A 20,403-nucleotide genomic window follows, 5' to 3' on the forward strand; every position below is an offset into this window, starting at 1 on the left:
ATACCCTAGTTCGTCACTACCTGGGCTACTTTGTTTTGGGCTACGCTTTGTCATTCTGACAATATCCTCCTAATCAAATTCCATTTGGAGCAGATTTGCTTCATCCTGATTAACTTTACTTGGAAAGTGAATATTACCTAAATACTCTTGTATTTGATTCATAGGTACTGCATCAATCGCATATAGGTCTTTATAAAACCGTTGTACAATATTCTGCATTGTCGATTTGGTGGTATGTACAATTGTTTGTGTTTCAGAATTGCTATCCTTGAAGCCAGACATATATTGTTGGACTGTTCGACTCTGATGTATTTTTTCCAAGTACCCAGCATTGTACTCACCATTCTCTTGCCAGCGAAGACCAGCCTTTAGAATAGCTATTTCAGCCAGCTCTTGTTGTAGTATCTGTAGCTCATTGTCAATAGGTGGAATTACCAAGCGCTGAACGTCTGGAGGAGGCTTTGTGCGTAGTAAACGATTACGTTTCTTTTCTAAAGCACGAATTCTCTTAGTACGCCAATCAACGTAATCCACTGAATATCCTCTAATGATTGACTTGGCTTTGTGTTTTACTTCATCCCATTTTTCTTGGGGCGATATATTCTCATCAAATCCTTGAACCAAATGTTGTATATTCCTCTCTAATCAATCTGTCAAAAGAGATAACTGATCGAAAATCATGGAGCATTTGTGTTAGATTGCTAAAGAATGTTCGACGTTTTGTAGCAAGGCCTGCCGGTGCATAGACGTTCAGAACAAAGAAAGGTTCATAGAAATGATGTGGATGTTCAACCATGCATAGTTGAAATCGATCGGAAGTAAAGGATGAGGAAGTGTCGATGATAGAGATGTTGTAATCGGTAGAGAAGGAGAGTATGCCCACATGACTGGTCCAATGGGACTGTGTAGGTTGAAAGAGGATGTTGAGGTTATCTATAGTTGAAGGAGTGGAAGCATGAGTTTCTTGAAAGCATAATATAGAGAAATTCTGCATTCGAAGGTATCGTATATATTCTTTTTGTATTTTTTTGGATTTCGTTTTCACTAAACTATTGGCGTTTAGTGAGCCATAGTGGCACAGGATATTTTTCTTATTCATTGATGCGGATCTATAAAGGGTGACTCTCTACCCTCTGATTATCAGAGGCAGAAGAGGGTGTCGTAGATTTCTTCGTGTCCAATGGTTGGTTCAAATTTGATCCATTACGTCTTTCTCCTTTCTTCATAACGAGGTGATCTTTTAATTGTTGGCTGACGCTGTACATCTTGGTATCCTTATAGAGGTCTTCAATCTCCATCCTGTCAATATCCTCGTCTCCACTTTCTATTTCAGATTCATCTTCTTCCATGCTCTCTTTATCTAAAGGATCGTAATCACTATCGCTAGTATCGTTATCATTATCTTTGTCGACATTGATCTCTGTCTGGCCAAAGTTGCTAATTTTGACTTCAATACTGCTTTGCCCTTCAGGCTTGGATGCTTCTTTTCTTGGTTGGGTGGCCTTTCCAAGAACTGATCTTTCTCTCTTTGAACGCTTGCTGGGTGTCATAGACTGTTTCCTAGGACATTCAAACGAGCGGTGTCCTAATTGATGGCACGCATAACATATAATTCTAGCTTTCGACTTCTCACATTCAAATTTTGTGTGTCCAGTTTGGTGGCAATACCTGCACCAAGTGGGCATGTTGTTCCAGGTTGCGTGGAATATTTGGCTTTCGCTTTCGCACCAACGAATGTTATGCTCCAAAGGCTGATACTTGAGGTTGTCTGTTGATTCTGAGGGACCAGAAGGAATACCAATGACGGCATATCCTGCGCCCATAAACCATCCGGTGGTGGTTTCTGTATTGATTCCTACATCAATTACCTTTCCAAATGGAGCTAAACTCTGTTGCACGCCCTCAAGAACTATCCTTTTGGGACGTAAAGGTAATTGGGACAATCTCACAGTAACAAATCGGAGTGTGGCATCTGCGGCCTTGCAAGGGAAAATTCGCAATTTTGACTTTTTAAAGACAACACCATGCTCCATAAGATCATTGTCATCATCATCTTTTTCAATATACAATTCCAAGTACTGAGTTGGGCCATCTCTCAAGATGGAACAAGCGTAGATCTTTGGGTGTTGAGCGCTGATTTCCTGCATACACTGGAGATCAGTGTATTCTTTCTTAACTGGAGTAATGTCGAGTAAGAAAGCATCCTCATGGCTAGCTACTCGATAAATTCTCGACTGAAATTCTCGCAAAGGTGAGTCTGCATCTTCGTCAGGTTCAACGATGCCTTGGTGCATGAGTGATAATCGAGTTCTAGCTGCTACACTAGCATATGATCTTAGTTGTTGGGTGGCTTTTAGGTTTGGAGATTTTTCAATCCCCGCAACCGACTGAAAGTGTTGAGAGTTGGGAAGAGCCATGAAAAGCATATAAAAGCATATAAAAGCATACAATATCTATGGTTCTATATAAGCGGGAAAAAAAGAATCTCATTTACCTCATTAACTCGTGTAACAAAAAAAAAAGAAAGGAAAGGCTGGAGTGTATAGGGCATTTCCCATTGTTGGTTGCAGCCCATATTGTTCCGCATTGGCTTAATAAACAAATGAGAGCAACGACTTTCGAATAAATTAATTTTGTTGAGAAACTTTTATGTACTGAGATACGACTGAAGAAAGGATGATAAAGCGTCAAAATATGTTGTATTTTCTCTTTCGATGCACTTCTAATTGTTCTGTGCTCCTTTTCAGCTGCTTTTTATGCCACAGCTTGACAATTTTCGACTGCTGTGACCATGAAATGATCTTCAGTAAGCATGTGTGCAAACTACTGTATTGAGCTTTCCAGAGCAATGATTGAACAGTGCAGCCTTCACACATTCGTGTCTACTGACATGTGTACATATGAGTGCTGGACTGGGTTTGAATTATAAGAGACCAGAGCATGGCGAGAAATTAAACATTAGTATACAGTGTTAAACGTGTGTTTGTAACGAAGAGGTTCAATTGAGTGTCAAATAGGCAATGGACATACATAAATCATGAAAGCAGTACCCAACAGGGGAGAGCAAAAGACATAATTTGGCTGCAATGTGATTGAAATAAGTAGAGAGGAGAGTAGTACCTGAGAAGAGATAAATCGCTGTAGTAATCTGGTTGTGGTTGATAAGTTTCAATACTTCAGCATCAAGAACAAGAAATTCTGCCCTTGTCGTCTTTCATAACTACAAATAATTAGTACGTGGGTAGTATCATTTCATAACGACCACCATGGTACATTAAAAAAGCAAATATTAGCCAAATCGATGACAATTTAATTAATCAAGATCAAAGCTTTGGGACTTCTAAACAACCTATAAAAGAAAAACCACACCTATATTAGTGTGTACAGAAGCTTCGTCGTGCATGACTACCTTTCTCTTATCGGGCAACAAGGCAGTCAAACAGGAGTATCTTCTATTTCTTTCGTGTAGAGTACCCGAGATTTGGCTTTTTCATTGGACAATGCGTTTCTTTTTACAGAATACATTTAGATGACTTTTTTATGTATGTGTTTCTTTTTTAAGGTAAAAAAAAAAAAGAAACTTTAAAGATACATAAGACACAATTTGAAGTCTTGAATAACATTTTTTTCCTTTTTTCAAGTATTGGAAAGAAAAGGAAACGCAAATGAGCCTTTCTACCTTTTTACAAAAAAAAAAAAAAAAAAAAAAAAAAAAAAGGTAATACGGACAGATGTTCTCATCTAAATGTGTAACATGTCAAAGTGATGACTGATCCCAAAAAAAAAAGAAAGGACGAATCTCGCCTACTCCTTCCTTTGTAAATGCAACAGATGTCTCATACCTATATAGACCAAATTCATTGGGAACTTTTTATCGATAAATCTTAGGGCTCTAAAGATTAAGAAAAGCCAAAAAAAAAAAATAAAAAATAGCCTGATATTCATCAGCAAATCCTTAAATATAATGGGTATGAATTTACAACTTTATTTTGACATATACAACAAATTAATCTTTTTTACTTAATTTTTTATAAAATGCAGCCTTCAAACTTGAGCTGCTGGAATAAGAACTAAAAAAACCTTCGCTTTTTCCTGCTTCATAACATGTTTTCCAGTCCATCCTACTTTCGTTTTGCTTGAACTGCTTAACATACTCCACATCTGTTTTAGGTACACTAATTTCCTCACGAAGAATATCAATAGAAGAGCTGCTTTCATTCATCATGCTTTTGGCCAAATCTGATAATTCGGGTGGTGGTGGCATAGACTCTACAAATTCTTTGTTTCTTTTTGTATACTTGTATTTACATGTTTGGGTGTAAAGAGCACCATCATCAGCATATGCGCGTAGGCGCTTTTTCAAAAGGGTGTCAGGCATGGGTTCTAGGGTGTTCAAAATTTTTTTGAACTGTAGATTGGTTTGATTGCAAACCTCAAGTAATACCTCAGAAGTTGATTGCTCTGCAGCGACTTTGGTCACTGTTTGTTCTTTAGCAATTGCATAGAGTGTTTGTAAAGTAGGGTCGTCTCTATATTCAGATGCTAGCAATGAAAGCTTTTTTGAAGAGAAGAAGTAGGCAATCGCCGCCAAAGGAGGGAGAGGAACAGTCTTGGTAGCTTCCATGAATGTGTTTTGATCAAGAATATAACATTTTTCTGCCCAGTACTTGCAAGGGATTTGCTTCATAAATGAAAAAGAAGTTACCTCAAAGTCCGAGCTGATTTCATTACGTGTTGCGTAGGTACCAAACACAACCACAATTGGCTTCGCTTTGTATTCTTTTTTCGCAAATAAGGAGTACCCTAAAAGGCGGTCAATAAAATCCAGGTTAATGGTATGTTGGACCTCAATTAACACTGGTGGCAATTCAGAGGATGTTACTGAGGCAGTATAAACAATGTCAGATTTTGTTCCATTGGCCCATTCAGTAGGCTTAGGTGTATAAAGAGAACGAGCATTCTCACCTATACAGAAAATCAGCACTTGTATACATTCAAGTCAGTGGGCGTCTCTTACCAACAACAGTCGTAACAATCATGTCAATCACAATGGAATCGCGTAAAATCGTTTTGGCCATTAAATCGCTTCCTGGTGGATATTTTGGGTCTAATTTAAAGAGCAAGAGGTCAGGATCTAAAAATCAATAAAGGGATTATTCTTAGCAATTAACGTGAAGTACAACAAAAAAAAATTAAAACTATACCAATAGGAAAAGATATGATACCGGTACCGGTACCCATGGGTACCGGTACCCATATTTATACAAAGAGTAACAACCAATCATAAGTCATCATATGACCACAGGCTAATTTATTGGATACCGATAGCGGTACCCATGGGTACCGGTATCAGTACTTACATAGCCAATCACAGGCTAATTTTATCGGTACCAGGATACCGATAGCGGTATCAGTACTTACATAAAGTAAGCTTGGGTACCGATAGCCAATTGAAATTAAAAAAGCGACCAATTTTTTCAGTAAAGTGAACACTGTAAGAAAGTTTGTTATTGTTTCAGGATGATCTTCTCATGGAAAGAAAAAAAAGGAAACTGGGAATGATTACAATTCAAAGTCCTCTATTACGAAATACATTCCGCATTGATTTATATGACAAGTAAACTTCCCTTATCTTCAAGGGCAAAGAATAATGAATTACTCAATAGAAACACAGAGGATAAGCACATAGCAAAAGAGAAAGAAAATAAGCAAAAGGGGATGCTTTTCTGTTTATAGAACTGACAAGTAGGGTGTTCATCGCATGTCTTATGCAAGTAAATAAGTTTATATGTAACACAAGGTTGGGCGTCCTCTCTATGAGATGATCTCTATCAAAAGAAAACAAAAAACCAAGGAAAGGAAGGGCAAAGAAAAGTAAAAAGTACTTATAAAAAAGCACGCAGCACTTTTTTCTATTTCTTTATCTTTTCTTTCTGTTTCTTTACTTTCTCTACTCTGGTCTCTTATGATCTCTCTCTCTTTTTGATTCGTGCCTTAACTATTTCAAGAACGCGTCTACTTTCTCTAAGGTTTCCTCTTTACTTGGTTGGTTCTATCTGCTTGGTTCTATCTGGTTGGTTCTCTCTCTTTGTCTCTCTACTTTGGTTACAAGTAGCTACGTATTGAGGATATACTAGTTATCTGTAGTCTAACAATGGTATGGGGTAGGTGTGGTTGCGGTAGACGCTACACTGGTGAAAGCTAGTGTAGTTGTTTCTTGTTGTCTTTGTCTCTGGTTCGTTTTCTGGCAAGTACCTTATCTATTCTAAGGATGCAGATAAAATATTTTAATCTCAGAAGTTAACGTCATCTTTTTTATGGTCTGGGGGATAAAAACTCAATTCCACTCTTGTCTTTGTCTTTAGTGATCTAAACAAGGTAAGTGAACATGACTTGCATGTATTATTCTTATATTCACATTCAATAGTTCTTATATTAATCATGTCTTGGAACTCAAAATCTTGGGCTTGGGTCAAGAAATACTTTTCTATTGTAAGCTTTTTCGACCAATAATTTTGCTTATATTCACCTTATTAGAACCCTAAATCTACTGATGGTATGCCTGTTGTTGGCAAGTTCCGTACTCCTGCAGTTGGGTATGTCCTTAATACAGCTGTGTAAACGATCACGATTAACATGTACTAGATCTCGCCCTGAAAAATACACTTATCCTAAGTCTGCTGCTTCCAACATTAGTAACAACTATTACTTCCAACGTGATACTCGTAGAAATTTCCCCAGAACCGCCATATACACTCAACAAGACGTTGCTCTTCTTTTGGAAGGTGCTCCCGTCAAGCCTACGTAAGTGAAAGAAAAGAATGCACACTTGTACTAATATCTCGCTAGTCTTCCTGCTGAAGCTGCTGTTGATCAAGCTGTCACCACTACTGCTGAAGCCAAGCCTCTTGTTGAAGTCTTGAAGTCTCAAAAGCTCTATTCTATCGAAAACCCTGCTCCTGCTCCTCGCTTTGGTGTTCAGCCCAAATGGAAGGTCTCTGAAGACTTTATTCCTCCCAATGATGGTAAGTGAGTTATACATGCATTGAATGATATGTTCTAATTAAAACAATCATAGGCTCTTACTTCCCCATGAAGGTCGTCACTTGTTAGATTATTTAAACAACATCATGTATACACTGCAGAATAAACGAATTGTAACAACAACTTTTTTTGTTTCTTTTTATATACATAGAAACAGAAAGAAAGAATAGGCTTTATTTTGAAATACATGGATTGGACGCTTTTGTTATTGAACATCATGGATTGAGTTTTCTTTAGTTACTTGTCCTCAGACAGAGTATCTTGTATACCAGTGCTTGTTTTATCATATAGGAATCTTGAGTTCTTGCTACACATAAATGATCAAAGTACAGATCAGCTTTCTTTCATATACAACGCTATCTGTTAAGCATTTGGTAATTTGAATGGAGTATGATTAGCAATAAGAGCTCTTGTGCTTTTCAGAATCACTGAGTCCTTCTTGTAAAACTACCATCATGAGTATGTTTGAAGACGAGGGATTAGAATGCTTTAATCCAAAAGGTAATCTTCAAAAGGAATACTGTGTAGCTAGCTTTTCATCATTTCATCTTGTATAGTAATTTAATAAAGCAAATCATACTCTCTTTTTAGTAGGGAAAGGAAAAGGCTGAAAGTCATTGTCAAAGTTATTTTGAGGTTTTTTTATACGCAGCTGTTGTTTGTACAGCAGAAAGCCTATCATTTGTCATTCTTAATGCTGTTAGTTTATAAAATAAACGCTTCAATGCGTATTGTACCTATTTTGGTTTTTGTGTTACGTTTTATATAAGATAACCTTTCTTTTTGATTGTCAAAAAGACGTCTATTCCATGCAGAGACCAAGTGAATTGTTTGAAATCACAGCAGCAATGATCAACCATGCCTGCTTGTAAAAAGTAAAAAGATAGCTTTTTTTTTGGAACAGAAGATTGCCAAAGTCAGTATTAAGGATGTTTTATTGCAGCCAAGTCCTCTCAGTGCTTAACAAAGGTACATTTGGAACAGCACTGTTTGTATCAACTTTTTTTTTTTTTTTGCTGTAAACCCTATTTGAAATGTACTTCAATTGTTGGTTCCGTTTTTTTATTATTATAAAGTGTCCCAATATTAAGTGGAAACAGTGTATATATTACTCTTACTGACTACAGTAAGAAATCTTGTTAGAACCTGTAAGGTTGATGCATTCGTTCTTCTTGGTCTTGGAGTGCTTAGTAATAGAAAGACCAGAGATATCAAATCCAGAACAAGGAGTCTTTGTAGAACAGTTAATGCTAATTACAGGATTGCTCTTTGCACTGCTGACGGAACTATGAAATGAATAGAGTTAATAAAAAAAATGTTAAACAAAGTAGGATTTTACCCGGTAATTCCTTTGATGGTAACATCAGAAATCATCAAGGATTGAGAGTCGTTGCCATTACAGTAAGATTGCTGGTTCTTATCACAGTAGTGAGTGGTGATCAATACAGGGTTTTCGACAGAGTTGAGCTTGACGTTTTCGAAGCGAACACCGCTAACGGAACCCTTTCCACCGGGCCAGGTCTTGATACGGATACCATTTTGGCAGTTAGTACAGGTACTGTCCTTGACAACAACAGTCTTGACAGTAGCACTGGAACCTCCCTTGCCGAGGGAACCAATACTGAAGCCATGACCTCCATTACAGTTAACACCGGTAACAGTGACATTGCTGATATCTAGATGAAAAAATGAGTATGATTGTCCATGCTGCATAACAAAAAAAAAAAAGACATACCGTTGTTCATAGCAGTACAATCATCACCAATGGTAAGATCAGAGTTACTGAAGACAATGTTCTTACTGCTGGAGATATCAACAGCATCACTGATAAAAAAAAATTAGTAAACGTCTTTGAAAACGAATAGTATATTTACGTGTTCTTTGCAGGCTTAGCACTGTTGTTGGAAACAGTCTTCAAAGTGACATGGTCAAGGTGAACATTGTCAGAGCTAGTGATACCGATGTGAGCACGAGGAGATTGAATGATCTTGAAGTTGCCAAAGTAAGAGTTGGTAGCTTGCACACGGAAAGCAGTAGGAGCCTTTCTGTTCTCGGCATCCCACCACTTTTGACCGTTACCGTTGATAGTACCAACATTGCCACCATCGAATCTGATGTTATCACCCTTGATAAGGAAGTAAGACTTTTGGTCGTTGTACTTGGTGTCGTAAGCAGGTAAGTTAAGAGTACCATAGAATTGGACATTGACGTTCTTGATGCCAGTGACTTCGACCAAGGAGTTCAAGTTGTAAGTAGCACCTTTGGTGAAGACAACAGTGCCACCGCTCTTGCATGAAGTGAAAGCAGCAGTAATGGCGTCTGCAGCATCACCACCAGTAGCAACTGTACAGGTAGTTGCAGCCTGAGCAGCAGAAGCAAGGACAGTAATGAGAGCAAGAGAAGCAGAAAGAGAGGGAAGGAAGACCATTTTGAATTAAGTGAATCTGATAATAAAAAAGAAATAATACAGTCAATTGAGAAGCATATTTATATGTTTTTTATGTTTGTGGTCTTGCCCTGTCAAACTTCGCTTTGATATTTAGCGTTGGTGGTACGCACAACTAGAAATAGAACCCCAATAGCACATATCGAATAACTGGACCCGCGGATACATGGGCATAATTCTGTTTAATATAAAGTCATTATGAAATTCGAAGCATTTGTCGATCACAAAAAAAAAACATTGCTTTTAGCTTATAAAGGATGAGATAATATGCCTCGTTTATTTTAAAAGATATGTTTTTTATTGTTTTTTTTAGTCTGTTCAACTAGACTTTAATTGTAGCTCATAAGTACGAATTTTATTTCTGAATTGTGTATCCAGAAGAATCCTGCTATTCTCTGTGTTTGGGAGAAATTTAAGGGCGAATATATTAGGTTTACTGCTTTGCATTTGGCCCAAAGTAACACTAAATTATTTGTTACTCAGAAAAGAAAATACCAAACTTTTTTGCAACGCATAATTTCTTTTTTTGGGTGCCCTGCAGCAGTGTCACAGGCACTTTTTCAATAAATAGATAAATTGAGTGCATATGGCGATTACATCTACAATGATAGTTCAGAACACAGGTTTATTTGTATGAACTAATGAGAAATTTTAGTTCTTTTTTAGTCAATGAGAGCAGAGACAAAAAAAAAAAAAAGCAACATGATGCATGCTGCTTTCTGGTCAAAACTTATTGATTTGTAATTTGAAAAGAGAGAAAGCAAGACACAATTTTAAATGCATTTAAGCTCGTGTCACTTATTAGAAATATAAATTTATTTTTTGAAATTGGTTTGCTAAACAATCGCATCACTAGAAGCTTCTATCTGTAGAAGCAGCATGGAATGTTAACAGTAAGTCTTTTAAGACAAGAAATGCAACATATACACCCAGTTAGGCTTCTTATGCATGTCTGAAATTCAGACAAGTTTCAATTAAGGGATTCTAGAAAGTAAACGAATTTTTTTTTTCAAAAAAAAAGGTCAGACAAATCCAACTTGAAGTCTTGTTGAATACACTATTGTTCATATAACTTTGAAGAAATTACTGCTTTTGTTGTGATTTGAAATCATATCGCTTTATAATTTCTCAAGAGCTATAGGCGGGAATATGAGAGCCATGATGTTCTACTTTGTTTAAGAAAACAATGTTCATAAATAAAGCTCTTTTATTTCACTTTTCATTTAGATTGCTTTGTCAGCTCCTGAAGACGAAAAACATCGCTAGGGGAACTAATTGCATTGATTGGAAAGCTGAAAAAGTACTAATTGAAGGGATATGTTGTAAGCATTATCATACAGGTTTTTCCTTCAAAGCACTTAACTCATTTGATTTGTAATTCAATGACTCTCCAAATCGCAAAAGTCACGCTGGCTTCAGATCCATTGAATAGCATTTTGACATCAGGTGAATTCAGTAGTCCAAGGATATCTACTAAAAGTGACAATAAACGTCGATGAGACAAAAACAATTCGCTTTGAGCTCTTTCAACTCTATGACATATGTGTAACTGCAGGAATATATCTTTGACTTCAAATTGTGCCGAAGTGAATAAAGGGTCAAATCAATTTGGCCGAAAACGTATAAGTAACCAAGGAATTAGCAGGCCTCCAATTGTTTTTTTCTCATTATCAGATTCACTTAATTCAAAATGGTCTTCCTTCCCTCTCTTTCTGCTTCTCTTGCTCTCATTACTGTCCTTGCTTCTGCTGCTCAGGCTGCAACTACCTGTACAGTTGCTACTGGTGGTGATGCTGCAGACGCCATTACTGCTGCTTTCACTTCATGCAAGAGCGGTGGCACTGTTGTCTTCACCAAAGGTGCTACTTACAACTTGAACTCCTTGGTCGAAGTCACTGGCATCAAGAACGTCAATGTCCAATTCTATGGTACTCTTAACTTACCTGCTTACGACACCAAGTACAACGACCAAAAGTCTTACTTCCTTATCAAGGGTGATAACATCAGATTCGATGGTGGCAATGTTGGTACTATCAACGGTAACGGTCAAAAGTGGTGGGATGCCGAGAACAGAAAGGCTCCTACTGCTTTCCGTGTGCAAGCTACCAACTCTTACTTTGGCAACTTCAAGATCATTCAATCTCCTCGTGCTCACATCGGTATCACTAGCTCTGACAATGTTCACCTTGACCATGTCACTTTGAAGACTGTCTCTGATAATGATAGCAAGCCTGCCAAGAATACGTAGGTTATGATCTACTTATATTTTTGCTCATTATACTCTATAGTGATGCTGTTGATATCTCTAGCAGCAAGAACATCGTCTTTACAGATTCTAATCTTACAGTGGGTGATGATGGTACTGCTATGAATAACGGTAAGTCTAGTTAAAGAGAGAAGCATTTTATTCATTGTATATAGACATCAGTAATGTTACAGTTACCAATGTCAACTGTACTGGTGGCCATGGTTTTAGTATCGGCTCTCTTGGTAAAAATGGATCCAGTGCCACAGTAAAAACTGTAACAGTTCAAGACAGTACCTGTACGAATTGTCAAAATGGTATTCGTATCAAGACTTGGCCTGGTGGACAAGGTTCTGTCAGTGGCATCAAATTTGAGGGCGTCACTCTTACTAACGTCGAAAACCCTGTCTTGATTACTACACATTACTGCGATGATAACCAACTTGAATATTGTAATGGCAATGATGCATCCTCTTTAACTATTAGTGACGTTACTATCAGTGAAATCACTGGGTGAGTTTATTTGCTATACATATATCTCTGCTAACATCAATGTAGCTCTGTTTCCAACGATGGCAATCCCATAATCAATGTCAATTGCTCTACCAACACTCCTTGTTCCGGCTTCACTATGTCCAAGGTTGATATTACTAAGCAATCCAAGACCAAGCCTAATGTCTGTGTCAATCTCACAGGCTCTGATAAGATTTCTTACTGCTCTGAATAAATATTCATAATTTTCTTTTAAAAGGGAGTTGTGTATTCTAGAAGTCAATGCCTAGATATTGGCCATGAGTCATACAAATTAAAGCTTGTATTCTTATTAAAACAATTTATCCAGGTATAGAATCTCACAACATTAGTGTGAGAAGCCATATTTACAAGGAGAAAAAAAACAATTCCTAATTTTTATGGGGAAATTTGTGCTTGTGAATTTCCACTGTTACCTTATTTATACCTATATTTATTAGAAGATATTCTTTCTTTTTTTAATTTGTTTATTCTATACAAGCACATACATTTATTTGTTTATACTATTTACAAAAAAAAAAGAGTTAGACAATGAGACGAATAATAAAAAATAATCCTTGTGTTTAGTTTATGTTTGTGCTTGAGAAAGTGTCACTAGACACTATAATTGTCAAATATTTATAAGATTTACACTGTCAAAATATTCCGAATATAATTCTCCAGATATTTGACATCATATGATCTATTTCTATACATTTTATTGAAAAAAAAAATTCGTGTTGAAAAAACAAGCGAAAATTAAATCTTAAAAATTAAGCAGAGCATGAGATTCATAAATAATGTTTATATTGTTATTTACATTAAAGGGCTCTTGGATCATGATACCTTTGTTGCTGAGTTTGAGTGACAAAAAACTAGGTTAATTTGTACTTCGGGTCAGTGTATAAAAGAATAAGAAGGGCATTGAGAGCAAGCAAAAAGTAACACCAACTATGGTTTCTTTTGTTTCACTCACATTTGCCTTGGCCTTGCTTGTTACTACTCAAGCAAGCACTACATGTACAGTTACCAAAGACCAAAGTGGTGATGACTCGCTCAGTATTGCTTCTGCCTTCACAACATGTGCTAATGGTGGAACAGTTGTCTTTGAGAAGGGCGTGAATTACACTATGAACTCACTTGTGAGCCTTCAAAATGTAAACAATGTCAAAATCAAGTTTTTAGCGAATGTTTATCTACCTTCTTACACACCTAACAAATACAATAAAGATGGTGCTTATTTCTTGATTGGCGGAAGCAATATTACTTGGGATGGTCATCGCACAGGCACATTTATTGGTGGTGGTCAAACATGGTGGGATGCACTTGATAAGACGGCACCTACTCTTTTCCGTATTGAAGCAACTCACTCAACATTTAGACGTTTCAATATCCTCAACTCTCCCCGAGCTCATATGCGTGTCAAGAATTCAGACGGTGTAACATTGGATGGTCTTTATTTCTATACAGCTTCTTCTAATGAAAAACTTCCAAAAAATACGTAAGTGTAAACAATTTGTTATAATCTCTAATTGCTTTCATAGTGATGCTCTTGATATTTCAAGCAGCAAGAACATTGTTTTCAAAAATTCCAATATTACTATAGGTGATGATTGTGTTGCTATTAATGACGGTAAGTATAGACATATTCACTTGCATTAGTTCATACTTTTGTAGATACTTACAATATCACTGTGTCTGACATTACATGCGCTGGTGGCCATGGCTTCAGCATTGGCTCACTTGGTAAAAACAAGTCTACAAATCATGTGGGTGGCATTTCATTCAGAGACAGTACTTGTAATGGTTGCGAAAATGGTGTTCGAATTAAGACATGGGCTGGTGGGTTTGGTTCTGTCACAGACATCAAATTTGAGAACGTCGCATTAAACAATGTCGATAACCCAGTATTGATCACTACACATTATTGTGATGATAACGCAATGCAATATTGTAATGGCAATGATTCTTACTCATTAAATATCAGCGACGTCTTTATCAAGAATATACGAGGGTAAGATAAAAATGCTATGACATTGTTGTTGAGCCATTTTATAGTTCTGTTTCTAATTTGGGACAACCGATTGTCAATGTGAATTGCTCTGTATTGTCATCTTGCACTGGTTTTACTTTAAGTAAAATCGATATCACAGCCAGCAACAACACAAAGCCTAATGTCTGTGAATATTTTGAAGGATCAGACAAAATTTCATACTGTAAATAAACAAGTTGATTGGTTGTTTGCTTTTCTTTTCCTTGTTACACAGTAAATTGTGCTTACATGCGTCTTTGCTTGGCCAATCAAAAAACATGCGTTGATTATTACATAATTTTCATTCTGTTTTTTTTTCTTTCTTTCTCTCATCTTTTCTTTTCTTATTATGTCCAAAGACATTCTGCCCTTTGAAGAATATAAGCTTCCTCCTTTGGGACATGCTATTTCAGGTGCTGTTGGCTCTACTATTGCCAACTTGTTTATTTATCCCCTAGACATGTAATTATTTCAAGAAAAACGATCTTATTATCTGACTTTAATAGCTCCACTACCCGGCTTCAGCTTAAAGGAGAAACGGAAAAGAAACAAGGTATCTTGGAAACAATCAAGACAATTTATGAGAAAGAAGGAGGCATCAAGGGACTCTATGCCGGACTTGAATCAGATACTCTAGCTACTGTTCTGTCTAGTTTTATTTATTTTTACTGTTACACTGCACTTCGAAATGTTCAAGAGAAATTGAACAGAAACATGGGCAAATCAACAGCACAATTAAATGTTGCTCAAGAATTGTTTTTGGGTGCTGAAGCTGCACTCATCTCAAGGTTCTTTACTACGCCTGCTTCCAACATCACAACCCGTCTTCAAACAGCTGGCCATAATGCTAAGGGATTTAAAGAAACTGCTATTGAAATTTTGAAGCAGAAGGGTATCACTGGCTTCTGGACAGGTAAATAGGATATAAGGCTATTACGTCAGTATTTATTGTATGTTAGGCTACAGAGCTTCGATTATATTGGTATCTAATCCATCTATTACATACTTTGTATTTGAAAAAATCAAGGCTCTTTATATGCGCGCACAAAGAAAGACAACATTGACAAGTCTCGAAGTGTTTTTGTTTTCTGCTTTTGCCAAGAGTGTTGCTACAATGATTACTTATCCATTTATTTTTTTGCGTGCTAAAATGGTAGGCAACAAGGACAAACAACAAGGCATGATGGCTACTTTAAGGGAGGTCATCAAGAAAAATGGTGTATTGGGCCTGTATAAAGGTATGCAAGCCCAAATTACCAAAGGTTTCTTTAACCAAGGTATCATGTACATGATCAAGGATTATGTTGCTACTTATTTAGCCTTGGTATTCTATCATTCTTACACTTTATTAAAAAAAAATTCCGTTGTGAAAACAATTGCACAATAAACCAAACAACAATTTCATGTTCAAACCTGTGATTGGGTCTATTAACCATATTGTTGTATCGATTTCTAATATCAATGCTTCAGCAGCATGGTATAATAAAATGCTGTAAGTCTATAAGATAATAGTATGATAATAATCATTATCATCATCAATAGTATAACCATTCAACAATTCAAGACACATTCTGTACCCAATCGAGACAAAGCGACACTCGCGTTTGGCCAACAAAAAATTAAATTGCATCAAAAAGATATTCAAGTGTTTCCTGTCTGTAAAAAACTGCCTTTGAAGGCATAGCCGGTTTTTGCTTGATTAGCAAATAGCCTGTTTCTGACGTTCTGAATCACTGGAAGCATTATTCTTGTGAGTTGGCACTTGAGAACATAGTCAAGAGAACAGATGCTCGAGGACCCATTTCTTGTGTTTACGTGTATGATTTGGATGGTAATCTCATTGAATGTCTAATTACCTTGAATATACCTCAGCTTACTTTGAAATTCTATTGGTCAAATGTACTTGTAAAGAAAAGATGAGGGTGCAACTTGAACTTGCTTTTCATCAGATCCAACATGCCAAACTGGAATAGAACACTAAACCATCCTCTTTTTAATATGGGCTTCTTTTTTGTAGTTCGCCAGGTCACCAAGACCTTTGATCTAGATAATCCTGAATATTTGAACTCTATCCGTTATACTTATTTGGGTTCACAGATTGTTATTTTCATGTTGTCATTATACCTCTTGTCCATCATTCGTAAAAAGAATGGTAAATGGTCGCGTATAGTTATCTCTTAGAACTAACAAATGCTAGATAACACACCTTTACGCTATGTTGAACCTGGAGGAAAGACTTGGGATGGTTCAGAAAGCCCTGAAAAGTTGATCAACACCACTGTAAAGGGTAACCTATGAATAAACACTATAAAATGACTTACACATCACATAGACTATGATATCCAAGAAGCTGAAAAGCAAATGAAAAACAACTTTACAAGCATTGCTATCATCGCTTTCCTTCATCTTAAGTTCGGATATGTTCAACCTTTGATTATGCAATCTGTCATGGGTTTCAAGGCTTTCTTTTTGACCAAAGAAGCTCAAATTCACTTGTTAAATGGCAAGACCACTAATGGTGAACTGCGTCGCCCCTTCCGTGTTGAAGGGCCCCTTAGTATGATTAGTGAAAAACGTCAGCCAAAGACTGATAAGGGTAGCATTAAGCGTGCAGAAAAAGCCATGAAGGCTCAATAAAAAAGACCCTTTTTTTTTATTTTGTTGCTTTCTTTTTGCGATTGCCTACATTTCCTTCGTCTGTTCTTTTTCTAGGCCGTTTTCCACCAATGTCATCTAGTGCGATCAGTATATCATTTATATGCGTGTACGTATATACATACCTCGAAGTTGAGAAGAAGGAGAATCAACTGTCTTGAGAGTATGATCATTTTCAGGTGCATCGATAATTTGCCGTGCCTGTATTACTTTTATAGATGCAGTCTCAATGGCTCTGTCCATCCAATGTCTAAATACTTGCGTTTCTTGTGCACGCAATACGCTTTTGACGCTATTAATTACATTCATATTCGTAGTTGCGCTTTTGGCTGTTGAAGGGGATTTTTCGGCGGTAGTAGCATTCTTTTTGTTTGCGTCTGCTAATGTCTTCCAGCTGTATCCTTTGGAAGGGTGGAAATCCATCATGTTTTGTGTTTCTTTAAATGCACTGTTGACGTGAAACAAACTAGTCAACTTGCAGACAATTAAGTATTGTTGTGATGTCTGATAAGAAACTTACCAAGCGGTTGGCAATGACTGAATAAATAGTAGGTGATTGGTATACATTAGCACCCATAATATAATAAGTTGCAATAGGATTAACATCGTCTGGCTGAGGTCCACGTCTATATCGCTTTTGAATGATCCAAACAGGTGGTTGTTCGTGCACAACTGCAAACTCAATGCCTGTCATTTTTCTTAAAGAATGTCAATCATGATTAACAAAGATGTTTCTTTACCTAAGTGCTTCCAAGGTAATTTCGTACGGCTGCCTTAGGTCATTGTATTGCGTTTGCATTGTTAAGACTTGGTTATTGCACTGACGATCCCAAAAGGGCGATTGAGCGAAATAGTCAAGCACCATTTGTTGGTTTTGAAAGCCACCCATCCTCTATCAGTCTTATGTTTAATATACTAAATACCAGTAAAAAACGACAAAGCTAACCTCTAACCAGTTCATGTCGCGCCATTCGACGCTTGTAAGGTCTTCAGTTGCTGTCATGCGCTGCATGGTCTACAATAACAGAAAAAAATGAAAGTGAGAATGAACCACACGCGACGAAGGTTTTATTGAGACTCAGTGAAAGTCTATGCCATTAATTAAAAGATATTTCAATGCTTGTTGGATAAAGTAATAGACAAGCGATCAACTTGCTCTACTCAAAAACCTCTTGATTTGTGTATGACAAGTATAGGGTAATGGTTTTGACTTGTAGTTTAGTACTTTTGAAGGCTAATTTTTCATTGTTACATTTTTTGAGGGCACAAAGATTTATTATACATGTAAAAAGGTCTACAACAACTCTATCATCTACAAACTACGAATCATTTTTATCCTTATTCAGAAAACTCGCTTCTCCAGCTTGTAGCATGAAGGGTTTAAAAATCAAATTATTTGATGCATTGTAAAGCCTACGCTAGTAGTTCATATGCAGATCAATTCAATAGATTTTTTTAGTGGCTGATTTCATTATCTCCATGATTACACAAGAGAAACATATGGAAAAAGTGGGTTTCACATACAATTATCCTAAAGAAAACGCTGCAAGTTCACTTTTTTAAATAGTGTAGACAGACGGGAAGATGTGTTGAGTTTTAAGATAGCTGGAAAATGCGATGCATATTTTAATTTAAAAATTTGCAAAAAAAAAAAATAGCAATACAGAAACTGCATATCATGATGTATCTTGTTAATGAAATGCTCTTTTGGAGAACATGCGTTTTCGATTTAAAAAATTATAATACCATTAACTATTGTCAATAAAAATGTTTTTTGAATAATTGCTCGAAGCCATATAACAAACATGTATCTCTTTTACTTGATTAGATGCACCTTGTTAGGATCTATAAACTTTACTAAATCAAGAGTCTATTTGAAGGTTGCGCCACATTAGTTGATCCACGTTTTCCAAGCAAGCTAGTTCCAAAAAGCGGGGGCAGTCATATCAAGAATCGAAGTTGTCGTGGGAATTGCTCACTAATCACTTAAGGAGTTTTTAATAATAAAAAACTAGGAAGATTGATGTGATGATTATAATCAAGTTTTTATGGAAAAGCGCAACATATAAAAATAAAAATCTTATTGAGGATATACGAATGCTTAACTAGTAAAAGATTCGATAGAAAAAAACAAAAAATTACGAAATTTGTTAGGCATTTGAAAGCGCCAGTATATATGGACTTTGTTGAGATCCTAATTTGATAGCTCTTTTCTTGGTGTACTTTTGATTTGTTATTCAGTGAAATCAACCAAAGCCAAGTTCGTAGTATTAAATAAAATACAATTCTTGTCGACCGAATGCTCTTCTTTTTATATAAAGTAAAAAATGGTCCTCTCTTCTCTCTTGTGTTCAAAAAGAAACTAAAGTATTGAAACTAAAAACAAAAGAGTAGAAACAAATACTTGTTGGTGGTTTTTTATTGGTGTTAAGATATAGTCTTAAAGACAATGAACGAGTTAACTCTTTTCCGTTTCTTTTCAGACGTATAGCATTCCTGAAAGTAAATAATACTAAAAGCACTTTTTTTTTTGCCTCTTATCTCTTGCTATGTTTAGATTGGTAAGGTATTATTGATTCCTTTTGCAGTCAATTTGAAGATTGTTTTAAATAAAAAGTGCCTGATTGTAGTCGCTCTAGCAAATCTATGTGAATTTGTACTTTTGATTAGTAAATAAAAAAAAATGTCTAGTAGAATACGAAACAAAAACAATCTGCTCGTACTCCTGTGTCCACTTTCTTTTCCTTTTTTTTTCTCTTTCCTAGAAAGAACAGATACATTACCCGTGAAATAAGAGAAAATTAGATACGGATTTAACTTACCTTTCTTTTTTTTTACAAATCCTCCACGCGATCCTGTAGAACCATCGTTGACATTTTGGTATTATTGCTCCTGCGGGTTTTCTTTGTTCCTTCTCAAGAATAAGGCAAAAAAATGTTATTCTAAAAGTGAAAACTAAAAGAAAAGTTATGTGGTAAAATATAAAAAAAACATGTCATTTTTTTGTGATAAAAAAATCGATAGTATTTTGGACCTTTACGATGCGTATTGTTGTAGATTCAAGCTGTATTTATAAAACACTGAAGATGATGAAAAACTTTATATCACTAATGAAACATCTTCTTAATTTATGATGACTCTCTTCCTTCCCTTTCTATTACCATCGTCGTTGTGGTCTAAACTGCTCATGTTCTCAATAAATTATTTCATCTTTTTATCAAATATATTAACAGTTGATGTATATTTTCAACAAAGAAACGTAGTCTATGGGGTTAAAAAATCGATAACGATATTTAATCAGAGCTGCGTTGTTTAATTCTAACTTGTTGAAACGGCGTACAACTACACTAGTGAAAAAAAAGGCCCCAAAGAATACTATCTTTCAAAAACTTTGTACATTAAACAATATCTACCATTTAGTTGCAAAACCTTCATACCTTAGAGTTTAAAATAAAATTTTGTTTTTTTTTT

The 20,403-nt window shown here is 36.1% G+C and overlaps 5 protein-coding genes across 5 annotated transcripts; 3 read left to right on the forward strand and 2 right to left on the reverse strand.

Annotated features, from left to right (window-relative positions):
• Window positions 1–3,962: 3,962 nt before the first annotated feature.
• Window positions 3,963–5,252, reverse strand: B0P05DRAFT_526437 (uncharacterized protein). The gene is made up of 2 exons (XM_051576430.1): window positions 5,018–5,252; window positions 3,963–4,965 (listed from the first exon to the last, which is right to left on the reverse strand). Exons 1-2 carry the CDS (start codon window positions 5,076–5,078, stop codon window positions 4,007–4,009), a joined length of 1,020 nt encoding a protein of 339 aa, XP_051438267.1. The 5' UTR covers window positions 5,079–5,252; the 3' UTR covers window positions 3,963–4,006.
• Window positions 5,253–6,441: 1,189 nt separating this feature from the next.
• Window positions 6,442–7,113, forward strand: B0P05DRAFT_583695 (uncharacterized protein; the record flags this gene model as incomplete). The annotated part of the gene is made up of 5 exons (XM_051582273.1): window positions 6,442–6,492; window positions 6,538–6,596; window positions 6,646–6,804; window positions 6,850–7,025; window positions 7,079–7,113. 5 exons carry the CDS (start codon window positions 6,442–6,444, stop codon window positions 7,111–7,113), a joined length of 480 nt encoding a protein of 159 aa, XP_051438268.1.
• Window positions 7,114–14,607: 7,494 nt separating this feature from the next.
• B0P05DRAFT_503745 (mitochondrial carrier domain-containing protein) lies at window positions 14,608–15,689 on the forward strand. Its single transcript, XM_051575483.1, has 3 exons — window positions 14,608–14,739; window positions 14,784–15,190; window positions 15,237–15,689. Exons 1-3 carry the CDS (start codon window positions 14,627–14,629, stop codon window positions 15,662–15,664), a joined length of 948 nt encoding a protein of 315 aa, XP_051438269.1. The 5' UTR covers window positions 14,608–14,626; the 3' UTR covers window positions 15,665–15,689.
• A 166-nt stretch (window positions 15,690–15,855) lies between these two features.
• B0P05DRAFT_526448 (inorganic phosphate transporter) lies at window positions 15,856–16,920 on the forward strand. Its single transcript, XM_051576431.1, has 3 exons — window positions 15,856–16,429; window positions 16,475–16,564; window positions 16,610–16,920. Exons 1-3 carry the CDS (start codon window positions 16,234–16,236, stop codon window positions 16,912–16,914), a joined length of 591 nt encoding a protein of 196 aa, XP_051438270.1. The 5' UTR covers window positions 15,856–16,233; the 3' UTR covers window positions 16,915–16,920.
• B0P05DRAFT_526451 (MED6 mediator sub complex component-domain-containing protein) lies at window positions 16,921–17,988 on the reverse strand. Its single transcript, XM_051576432.1, has 5 exons — window positions 17,879–17,988; window positions 17,673–17,824; window positions 17,453–17,630; window positions 17,058–17,406; window positions 16,921–17,010 (listed from the first exon to the last, which is right to left on the reverse strand). Exons 1-5 carry the CDS (start codon window positions 17,942–17,944, stop codon window positions 16,931–16,933), a joined length of 825 nt encoding a protein of 274 aa, XP_051438271.1. The 5' UTR covers window positions 17,945–17,988; the 3' UTR covers window positions 16,921–16,930.
• Between the last annotated feature and the right edge of the window lie 2,415 nt (window positions 17,989–20,403).

Source organism: Gilbertella persicaria (assembly GCF_025201335.1).
Source record: "Gilbertella persicaria strain CBS 190.32 chromosome Unknown B0P05scaffold_5, whole genome shotgun sequence".
NCBI classification, from domain to species: domain Eukaryota; kingdom Fungi; phylum Mucoromycota; class Mucoromycetes; order Mucorales; family Choanephoraceae; genus Gilbertella; species Gilbertella persicaria.